This window comes from Parasteatoda tepidariorum, chromosome 6 (genome assembly GCF_982258835.1).
Source record: "Parasteatoda tepidariorum strain Cologne lab strain chromosome 6, Ptep-v5.0, whole genome shotgun sequence".
Taxonomy (NCBI): Eukaryota; Metazoa; Arthropoda; class Arachnida; order Araneae; family Theridiidae; genus Parasteatoda; species Parasteatoda tepidariorum.
The window spans coordinates 59,345,387-59,357,825 of record NC_141760.1 but is presented as its reverse complement, the minus strand read 5'-3'; the positions used below and the strand labels follow the sequence as shown (position 1 = coordinate 59,357,825).

The 12,439-nt window shown below is 28.5% G+C and overlaps 1 protein-coding gene across 1 annotated transcript in view; it reads right to left on the bottom strand.

Annotated features, from left to right (window-relative positions):
- Positions 1 to 8,511, bottom strand: part of LOC107447730 (alkylglycerol monooxygenase) — a 28,826-nt gene extending 20,315 nt beyond the window's left edge. The window contains exons 1-5 of the mRNA XM_087165913.1: positions 8,399 to 8,511; positions 5,107 to 5,232; positions 4,390 to 4,517; positions 2,413 to 2,564; positions 352 to 455 (exon numbers count right to left, since the gene is read on the bottom strand). Of these exons, the coding sequence (XP_087022039.1) occupies positions 352 to 455; positions 2,413 to 2,564; positions 4,390 to 4,517; positions 5,107 to 5,214 (492 nt within the window). The 5' untranslated portion in view covers positions 5,215 to 5,232; positions 8,399 to 8,511. The remainder of the gene's footprint in view (positions 1 to 351; positions 456 to 2,412; positions 2,565 to 4,389; positions 4,518 to 5,106; positions 5,233 to 8,398) is intronic.
- Between the last annotated feature and the right edge of the window lie 3,928 nt (positions 8,512 to 12,439).

Below are 12,439 nucleotides of genomic sequence, written 5' to 3'. Positions count from 1 at the left end.
CGCCAATAATGTTAAGTACTCCAATAGTTTTTACACTATTGAAATATTCTTTCGTCAACAACGTGAAACCTGGCAGCTTCGATGGATAATGGTGCTCTGGTTCATGCTTATTTTTATTTTTTCATTGATAAAGGTAGATTTTTTTAGCACATTAGATTATTTAAATGACAGTTTTCAAAATTTTATAAATTTTTTTTTTAAAAAATGCATTGATTTATCAGGCCAGTGTTCTCCTTTCTGAAAACTCCAGGTGGAACCATTGAATAATTAATGATTCTAATAAACAATCCACTTTCATCAAAGAATTCAAAATACTTAAGTAAAGCTAAATATTATTCATTGTCTACTTACCCAAAGATATAAGTACTGCAATATAGATTGCCTTACATTTGTCGAGATGTTATAGTCTTCGGAACTATGGTGAACATGGTGAGTTGCCCATAAAATATTTATTTCTGAAATAAACTTGTAATATATAACTGATTAATGATTAATAATTATTATAAAAAGTTGTAGAAACCTGCTTTTGCAATATATATATATATATATATATATATATATATATATATATATATATATATATATATATATATATATATATATATATATATATATATATATATATATATATATATATATATATATATATATAATAAATAAATAAACACAAGAAAACACGAAGAAAGTTAAGAAAAACAATAAGTTTCATTTTGCGGATATAATCGTGTGGGTTGATGAAAAGATTATATGTTTTTTTTTCCGGTTTTTTTAAATAAAATTTCATTCTTTTTTTTTCTTTTTTTTAAAAATTGTTGTTTGTTATTTTTTTACTTATTATTTCCCCCCTTTTTTCATATATCTATAATTTTTCTTTGTTTTATCTTCATTTTGATTATTTGATTTGATATATATATATATATATATATATATATATATATATATATATATATATATATATATATATATATATGTAACTGTAACACTGATGTTTCTCCTAATCTATCTTAAACAGAAATTAAAATATCGCATAAATATAATAATATCAACGAATAAATTAATATAAAATCGGATATAACAAATATTTCGACCATTCACCAAAGCGTCTATGTGAATGTTGAAATACGCCGATGAAAGTCGACATTCTCTTGATTTCGGTCATTAACGGTAACACATATATAGAAAGAACAAATTATGCTGATATTCGTACTCGTAGAAAAGAAATTTCTAATAAACTTCTTAAAACCTTTTCAAAATCAGCAATGCCTGTTAATAAAATACTGTCTTGAATACTGATTGATGTCTGAGATTACATCATATCATATCTCGCCTAGTCTAGTGTGACTTTTTTTATGAGTTTGGCTTTCTTTTCCCAAAAACTGTACGTTTTTGTATGTATCTGTCCAGATTTGTATTTAATAAAATCTTAAAATTCTGGTTATCGTTGCGTAATAATTTTCCTTATTTTTAAGGACTGCGAAAATCCTACAATTTCGTTATTCAAGAATTAATAAATTTATTTTTTATTCTTAAACTAAATCGGTAATTTGTTGTGATTAATGGGGTGATTAATTTTCTTCTATATTTTCGGACGAATGTAATAAATATGATGCTAATGAAGTCGATTAAAACGATAACTGTAATGAAGTGTGAAATACTACTTACATTGCGGCGGATTATTGAACTGAATGTGTTAAAAGAACGTAAGTAAAAAAAAATATGTTAAATTATATTCACTGAACACGGGAGTTTAAAAATCACGGGACTAATGCCTTGTACATTCTTAATGTTATTAAGAAAACTACATACACGCATTTTAATCTGAAATCAAGGCAAATCTTAACTAATCATTTGAATTTTTAGTATTTGTGAATAGAATGTTAATTGAATTTCTTTTTAAATGAACCCTTATTCGCGCATGAATTTGCTCTGAAAATATTGCAAAAAGTTGTATTGAAATTCTGTTCGCGAACATTGCTTTCAAGGACTTTTCAGAATGTACACTGTAAAAAATTTCGGATGAAATTACGGAATAGGTAGCGGCACAATGGATGCATCATCAGTAAAATCCATTTTACCGTAAAATTCCCTTTTACAGTAAAATATTATATCCCTAATTTTTATTTAATTAGAGCGATACAGTGATTTCACTGTAATTAATACTGTAAAAATTGCGGTACATCAGAGTTTTTACTCAATAACATGTTCCGGCGAAAACGGATTTTAAGGTAAAAGTATGGTACTTTTTACCGTAATTTGATCGATTATGATTATTTTACTGTGTATTTTGAGTGTGGGATACTTTTTAAATTTTCCTTATTTCTACTCCAAGTTATGAAGTAAGAAAAATTTCATATTTGTAACAGAAGGTAGCATTCATCCTGTATTTGAATAAAAATAAATAATTTTTTTTACCGTGAACTGCACGATGTCCCCAGTAGTAAAAAAAATCAAATGCCAAAAAACAAAACCACCATGTCCATAAAGAATTCCAGGGCAGGTCTACAAGTCTCCAGTTCTGATAGACGTACAAATAAGTAACCAGTTGTCCTCCTGGAGCGAAAAATCTGCAAATGAATCATTTTTAAAATAAGTATTTTCTAAAATCTATTAAAATTTCTTTAAAAATAATGCATTCTACATTTTCAGAATTTTTTAAAAGTTTTTATCTTCATATTCATAAAAATCTAATGATGGTATCGCAGTTGGAGGTACATTTTTATTGGTTGGAAAATCACATGGTAGGATCAAGTTTCCCCACATTTCCATACTTTTTGGTTGTCATCAGCATAAAATTAATAAAAATCATAAAAGAATTGCCTACTTGCACTTCAAGAAGAAGAAGATCACATATACCCACACATGAGACCTATGATGTCAGCTGATCATTTGTAAGCAAAAGGGCGTGTTAAAGTTGAACTAAGTATCTCTACGTAAGTTAGAATGTTAGTTAAAGTAAAGTTAATTAAATACATTGCCGTTTCACTCATCGATGTTGTTGAAATATAATTCTTTCTTGTCTACGTCTTTTGCTTAGCTTAGATTTATTATTTGTTTATGTATTTTATTGTAGTGTCGAACATTGATGAACTAAAAGCCAGAATTACAGCCTCTGTGGATGCCAGCATGCTTGTCGCTACCTGGCGTGAAATTGACTATCGACTTGATATTCTCCGTGCGACGAAGGGGGCACACGTGGAAGTTCATTAACAAGGGTCATGAAACTTTTTGAGTCTATCTAACCATTTATGTTATTAATTTTAATCTATCTTTATTATTTTATGAGTTATTAAACATCAAAATGGGTCCGGAACTTTATAAACACCCTGCATATCCTTCAAAACGACTTTTTATGGTGACAGCATGCTCACAACTGTTCATGAGGGAGTAAAAGAGTGGAAAACAATATTAATAAGCACAAGAAACACAGGGGAAAATCATACCATAAAAAGAAAACTTTACAATTCTAGAGTTTCGTTTTTGAGAAGTTTATCTTTTAACTTTTGACGGTCGTTAATCGTTTAACAGTCATTTTTAAAGAATACTAGTGAGGAAGTTTTGATTGGGGAGAAATTTTGGAGAAAAAAATCGTTCTTGCCCCATCCGATTTACAATCACTATATCCTTACCAACTTATCATTCACGTAATTTCATTCTACATCAAAGGATAATATAAAAAAAAAAAATTGAAAACTGCAAAATTTTTAAGTTGGCCAAAAAAGACAAAATAATTTTTTTTTTAAAGATCTAAAACAAAAAACGTTGAAAACATCTTCTCCAAAAAACAGGGGAGGGGGGAATTTAAATTATTTTTAATTTGAATTTTTATTCTTTAAAATTTTAATTTATTAAAATTTATTGTTATTATAATATTTTTTTTCAGTTTTGCATCTGTTAATATCTAAAAATGATCAAATTTTGTTTCGTGAAAATCGTGATATATTTTGGTTTTACCAATTAGAAAACAATTGCTTCTTGTTTTGGCTACAGACACACAGCTTCAGTCAAGTTTCGAACACTTCATCTAATTGGAAAATTAAAAAAACTGATTGATAACAAAATGCCAAAACGAATTCTGCCTGTAAAAGTCAGGAAAAGAGTGACATTCGTTTCGTTTTGCGACAAATTCCGCTAGTAGGGGTTGAAAAAAGTATTACAACTTGTATTATTACTAGGCACAGAGCCCCAGTGAAGATAAAAATTCGAGTTAGACGAAAAATGCTCTGAATTTCGATCAGCAATGAATTCACTTTGGTGAAGATAATATGTCAATAAATTGAGTTATAAGTAAGGTGAAAAAGATTAAATCTTGTAATTTCACCGATCTCATTCAATCTTGCAATCTCATGCAATCATTCGTATTCAAGATTCACATACAATAAAATACTTCACCCAACAACATCCATAAACATTCCTTGAGACAAACAAGTGATGGCATCATTTAATCTTACTTTCGATCTTTTTGTATACATGGATATGCATATTTCTAGAAGAAACATGGCTGTTAGGTTTGGAATAGCCTGAAATGAGAAAGGTGAATACTTAAGAAGTTGTAAATAATTTATAATATTATGTATGCATGAAAATGTAAGATAATTTAAACATTTGCAAATTATATTAAAAAAAACTACAGAAATATTTGTTTAACAAAATATGTGAGAAATTAATATTGGCATTGGAAATAAAAATGCATCCAAAATAATAGGTACATACTAGAACGATAAAGAAAAGTAAGTTTTCGTATCTGAAACTTTGAGGCTTAATAGAAATATATTTACAGTTAATATTATTTTCTATTTCGTGTAAGAAAATTGACTTCATATTTTAATGAATTTTATAATATTAAATATTCCCTTTAATCATTTAAAGATTAATTAAGGTCATAGTAATATTTTTTAAGAAAATATGAACTATTCTTAAGATTTAGAATTTAAATTCCTTTTCCAAAGTATCGTATTTCATCCTTTTCTTAAGTGTTCTATTATTTGATTTTGAAACAATTAGGGAATAATTTATTTTAGAAAGATTGGATTTGAATAACTTATAGTATGTGTGTACATTAACTCTGAATAGTTTTCAAAATTCACAATGGAATAAACATATACTTACATCATCTGCATATCTTGGAACATCTCGTAATTTTTGAAATGATGTTCTGTTTGGGCTTACCAAATAGAATAAATGACCAATCGATTCTATGAAAAACGTTCCATTCATGGTTTAAAATTTCATTTTCTGTAATTTTTCATATAATATTAATACAATATTTACAGTGAAATATATTAATATTTTTGATTCAATAAAAAAAATGTTCTTCGTTCATACACTTTTGCAATGAACTGCACTATAGTTAACCACAGTTTCAAAAAAAACAAACATTCGCCTTCTAAATTACTTACACGTAATGCTCTTTTTTGAATTTACTTTTTTCTGTTTGTTTCTTTGGAGTTTTAATAATAATAAATAATTGCTGTTTGACAATAAGTGATAATTTTTCGCATTATCACTTATAATAATAAGTAATGCTTTAAGAAACAAAATTATTGTTACTTACAACTTCTTTCAATATTTGCTATTATATAAACGATTAGAAAGTATTCTGATTACCTTTTGCTTGGAATGACATTTGAGTAAACGTTTTTCATCAATGTACTCTAAAAGTTTTGAATTGGCTTAAATAGTATCAGAGATATGGTGAAATACGTTATAAGAAAAATCAACATCAAGCATCCCAAAATTTCGACCGCTCTTCCGACGATGTTACTGGAATCATATTTTATGTATTGGGTCCATAACCCATATTTTTATGGCCAATAATCAACATTTGTCAAAAAAGGTACTTGAGCCGCGATGGCTCAGGGGATAGAGCGTTCGCCTTCCAGTGAGGCGAACCGGGTTCGAATCCCAGAAATGGCTGGTGGATACGAATTCCTTGCACCGACCACAGTGCTGACGTGAAATATCCTCAGTGGTAAACGGATCAGGGCTTAGAGTCCCCTTGCCGTCAGACTAACCATGGGAGGTTCTCTCGGTATTCTTCTCCATATATCCATAAAAGAGTCCTCCACTGAAGCAAAATTTCTCTCAATACTTGATCCAGCAGATCCCTTGTCTTCTGGATTAGGTTCAAAACTCAAGTCTATGGAGTTGAACATTAGTAGACGTAAACTATATATATATATAGTGCTTTTATTCAGAGAAAATACAATTTTGTATCTGATTTCGTGGCTTAAAATACTGCCTGCGCAAATTAAGACGTATATTCAAGATTTTTCCTTCGAATCATTAAGATAGCATCTTAGTACGTGACAACCCGATCACTGAATTAAAAGTAGCTGTACTGTTACTTTCCGCATTGCATATAAATTTACTCTAAATATGTATTATGATGAATCTTGCGGAACTTCGCGCCTTTTATAGAATTTCAGAATCTTGGTACAAAATAAAGATAATGCGGATATTTCTTTTGGAAATGTTAGAGATTGCAAAATAAAACTATCTTGTAACATTTCCTTATTAATTTTTTGTTTTCATTGCTGAATAAATTGTTGAGTTCAAACATATCGAAATGATTGTTCTTAATAGATTTAAAACTTCGAAACCTCAAAATTAATTATTAATTTAAATTTTTTCAGCATCAAATTTTTCAATATTTTATGGAAGCCTGATTGCTGTACTAAGATACTCTTGAATACCTATTGGGTTTGTTCAAGCAAAACTTAAAAAATATGGCTTATTCTATATTTTTTTAAACAACTACAAATAATTTTTGAAGTGAGAGTTGTTAGTAGATTTTAAGTTTTAAAACTCTTTACGACGTTTAAATATGCTTTCTTATTTTATAATATTCAAAATTAAGTATGTTTACTACCTAAATTGCAGTAAATAATGTTTTTTAATTTATTTTCAAAGACTGCTCAACTAAGATATAATTTATTTCATAAAATATAAACAAAACTCTTAAGAAATTGATTGTTACAAACAAATTTACAATTGCAAAATTATCTTTAAATAGAAACTATTCTCTTTCAGATGAAATAAACTTTTGGAGACAGCCTTGGCCTACAATAGACTGTAGTGCCGGAGAAGAAGAAGAACTTTGCAGCTCGTATATAAAAATGTTCATTAAAATTACAATAATTTCTGCCTTAATAACGCTTCCATTTCTGATTGGCTGGCTGATGTATTTGAAACGCAAGACTTTCGTCTTGTTAACGAGTTCGTTGGGTCGTGTGATACAATCATTAAATTACTGTACATAGTTAGATTTTATAAAATGACTAAAAAATTATTGCATGAAGTCTCACGGACTTTTCAAGCGCTTTAAGAAATTGCTTTTATCAATAATAGCTTATGTATAGCTTCAAACCATGTAAGCCTCAAGGAAAGACCACCTCTGTATAGCGACCTCCTCAATTTACGACCACTTTTGAAAGGCACGAAACTTTTTCTACAGACTTCGTGTTAAAGAAAATCATTAGGAGAGACGATCTGAGCCTCTCCCAGCTACCGGGCAAAGATCCGCACCAAATGCTGAAAAAACCCGAGAAAGGAAAACCCTGTAAGGAAACCCGAAAAAGTGACAAAGTAAAAAATATTAACGAAACAAATAAGTAGATTCAAATGCTTGTGAGTGGCTCTTATTACACGAAGCTCTTTCTGACGATTGCTGAAAGAGAATGACAGCCTCATGTTACAGTCAGAGTGCACTGAGGACGAGATTATCAATGATTTAGTTTTAGAGTTAGAAATTAAATTAGAAAAATTAGATCATTTTATAAAAAAAGAACTATGCATCTCAAACAAAAGGACCTCTTATTTTTTAAAGTAAGCTTATTTTTGTGATACAAAATTAAACGCAAACTTAAACAGAAAAAATAATTGTTCATTTATTTAAGATATTTCTATCATTTATAATTGGTGAATTTGTTTGTACACATAATTATATTAGTAGGGATCATTTTTATTGACGATAAATTTTATTTTTGGATACGGCTTTCACGGCGTCAACACAAGTGGCATTTCTATACCAAGAAAATAACACTAAGTAAAATTAAAAATGCTTGCGAAAACTCTTGCACCTTTGGTAACATTTTGAAGTCAATGGAAGAAACTCCTGAAAATGACCAATCTCCATTTACGACCATCTCACTGTAGAACAGAGAGTGGTCCTTCAAGAGAGGTTTTACTGTATAATTTCTAAAATTTCTTTGATTGTTACAAAGTATGACAAGAGCAGCGTTCCAAAAAGCATTGTATGCTGACATTCAATTATAATTTAATACATTATTTTCATAAAATAATGACATCTAAAAGTGAATATTTAGCAATGAGCATATTTAGAGAACTAATAACATCCAATAGCATTTTTGTTAAATCATAAATCTAATTAAATACTTACCAATGTGGAAAAAGATGTGTAGCTGAACTCAAGAAACTTTGGTGGATAATGATCCGATTCAAAGTTTGACGGCAGCAAATGAGATGTTTGATCAGCGACAGCGAGTTCGTGAGAATTGATCAGAATTATTAAAACGTACTTTTTTTAATCCCCTCTAAGTTGTCCAATGTTTGGAACAAAGCTTTTCTTCGACATGTATAAGTCTGAAAACTAGTTGACTCTTTGTTATCGTCTGAGATAAAGGAGACCAAAATGTTTAAAATTGTTGCAAGAAATAAAACGCAAGGAATTTGAGTTTCGAAGGTATTATCATATTCAAAAACACTTTTTATTTATATATATTTTTTTTGATAAAGTAAATTTATTTTAAAAAAGCTATTCTATTATACTGAAAAATATTGAGGCTAGCTGAGAAACATTAATAGTTTCAAAACTTAAGATTTGGTTTTTGTGCTAATTCAACGCAATGAGTAAAATTAAACAATTTTAAGTACAATGTGTAAAAAAAATAAGCACAATGGAGAAGTCCAACACTGAATCTTTCAGGTTTGTAAGCCTAACATTTATTGTACCAATTAATTAGTACAGAGGTTATTTTAATGTACAAAATCAGACAGAAAACTGTTTTTTTTTTCTGTATGAACATGCATTTTTTTCCAGCACAATTAGGCTCCTGGTCCTCAAAATATGTAGAGTAGCCCCTACCTTGATAATATGGTCTTTATAAAGCGGTTGCACGTTTTGACCCCTTATTGTTATTTTTATTTTCTCCGCATTTCGCTATATCTCTGAAACTTTTTAAGCCAATCGAAATATTTTTGAACATCATTATAAAGATCACTTTCAGGTAAAAATAGTTTTTAATTATTATTTATTATTTTTGAATACATTATTTAATAGCAGCTAAAAATAATTTAAATTTCAAAGCATACCAATTTTTATATCACTATAAAGAACATAATTTTATATGGCAGAAAGAAAAAATTTGAACGAAATCGGTCCAATAGTTCCTGTGAAAGAAGATTTTTTCAAAAATTTTATAAGTCATAAGTTAAACTAAGTCTTACTTACACAAGTACTAAGTTAAACTAAACAAGCAATATAATTTTTTTTAAAGTCAATTCCTACTTAGGTCAACAAATAAAAAAATAATTAAAAAAAGAAATTTTTTTCCATCAATTTACACGCTTCGTCCCTGACTGTACTTATTCCTACATTTATATCCTGTGGAATATCTTATATAAGAGAAATTTTTAATTAATTAAATTATTAAATTTTTAATTAAATTTAATTAATGAATTAATATTTTAAAAAACTGTATTAAAATCAAGTGTCATCCCCTACAAAATTAAAAAACTGTATTTGAATTTGAGTGGATGAATAAAAAGTATTTTATTAAGGATTGAAAATTTGAACAAGATACGTAAATATTTATAGGGAAAGTTTGAACTAATTGCAGGAATTGAAAAATACATTAACAGGTAACAAACCATACAAGTAACAAACCAGATAATTTTGCATAATTTAGTTTTTTTTACAACCACGCATCAATTTTTTAAGCTAAAGACATTATGGATCAAATATGGTTCACGACTAAATTAATTTTTTCAGAATTTTTAGACCAAAACTACGATTAGGGAGCAGCCATTTTGAAATTTGACTCGCCTTACAAAAATTGCATAACTACAGATTGTGGCTCGTATGTTTAATATGTCTATATGTATTTTCTACTAAATATTATTTTCTTTTATATATTATTATATTTTCTATTAATATATTTTCAAAAGAAAAATTTTATTAAGCTGCAAAAATATTAAAAGTATTTAAATAAGTTTTTAAAAGTTTTATTTTTTTAGCAAATTTAAAAAATTTTTTACAGGGAAGTAACAGCTTTCATCACTTTTTTTTCTCATAATGTTAAATATATTTCTCTACTTAAAAAAAATCAAGAGGCTGCTTCGTGTTTTTGCCTTTAACAAAATAAAAAGAGGTTTTTAATCAGAATTATTCAACATTTTTGAGAAAAAGAAAGTTAATTCGATCCTGAAGATGCTTGAAAATATGAAGCGAATAACGTTTTTTTTTTACACGTTCGGTTTAATTGGTTATTTACAATGTGTTCCTTCAAAGGGCCCCTCGACAAAAAGCAATGGATTTATTTACACAGCGACTTCTGTGGAACAACAAAAAGCAGAAAACTTCAGAACTAAAAATAAAAAATCTGTGGTACATTTGCTTTACAATTTACTTTGATTTTATATTGTATTAAAATTCTTACATGTGGATATTAACTGCAAATCTATTTTGTGAAAAGTTTCATTTCTTTAAATTAAGTTTTTTCGTCTGCTATTTTATTTTTAATCAATCTCATCAATTACATAAAGTTCATCCTCTATGAACGATTCATGCTTATCTTAAGTATTTGAATAATTATTTTCACTCGAGTAAATATGCTATGTATATTTATAAAATTCAAAATAATATTTTATTTTATTTCGTAACCTATATTGAAAAGTTAAACCAATTCTGAGTTTAATACTATAGATGTTCAACTACAAAAGCCATGTAATTTTGTACCCATTTGAGAAGACAGGAGAACCCTTATGTCAAACATTGCGACAAATTAGCCTTCGTGGAAGAAATTTTATGTAACTAACCCGCATTTACGTTGCATGGGGAGAAATCCTCAAAAATCTCCTATGGCTTGTTCAATAGTACTATCCCCTGAACCCCCATGACTCTCAAAATTATATGTGCGACAAATTGTGCTTATGTGTTAAAACCTTTTTTTCTTCTTGGAAATACTGTTTTGATTTACATTATTCTGCTTACTAGATTCAGCAGACAAAATTTATTTCGACTAATTTTTTCCAACCATGTTTAAACTTAATATAACGCAAAGAATTAAAAAATGAGTTCGATAAAATAAGTGCATAAAAATAGAACAGTAATAATCAAGAAATCTAAGAAATAGTAGGCATCGGTTCTCGTTAAACTGTTCTACCGAAAAGTGATCGTCTTCACACACAGGTTATCGGGCTACCAAAGCAGGGGAGCCATCCCCTCAGCAGAGGATCAAAATTGCGATAGCATGTCCTCGGATCATCTTCAGGGATGCTTCCCAAACCATCGCCAATAGCCCATCCTGCAGCTCTAGTGCTCTAGTGTGAAATAAAGTACCTAATAAACAGTACAAAAAATTAAATCATCACGCACAAGGAAATATTCAAACCAGTATTATCACAAACAAAATGCATAGAATAAAATAATAAGTGTATAAGAATTTAGATTACGAATAAATTGACAAAAATTTTTTTCGTAAAATTAGAAATACTTTTGATTATTAAAACTTTTTGCGTAATGAATCAGTATCTAATTGTCCCAATAATATACGAAAAAAGAGCTTTTAATACTGTTGAAGTCCTTAAACTTCATCATGATTCCAACTGTATCAATAATATACGGAAAAAAGAGCTTTGTATGCTATTAAAGTCCTTAAACTTCATTGATGACAACAAAAAAAAAAGATTACATACATTAATATTTATTTTGATCTGAATTTGAAAAGGGTTATTTGTTTGATATAATCAATCATCCAAAAAATACTCTGTTTTAAACAATAGTAAATAAATTGAGATGCATTAGATGAAATGCAATGGGAGCATTGTAAATGTGCTCTTGCATAGGAAAATGGATCTATTACATGATAAATGTCCATGATAATTGAGCATGATAACTTGATAATTGAGCACATGACATGAAAATTGAGAAATGTCCTCAATTGACAAAGCTTGTTGGAGTTAAATGCGTCATAAGTAACCTTTATAAGTAAAATTTCTCAATACATTCACCCTCATTATTCGTCTATCTTATTCATTCTTTTCACGCAATTTGTCAGGACTAATTTATGCCAAAGTCAAGTTCACCACTTTCACTTTAAAACTGAGGTCAAAAACTCAGATTATGTTTCCTAATACATTCATTCTTTTTTTTTTTTTTTCGATCAAATCTTTCCATAATTTTTTTATTTCATTTTTTTTT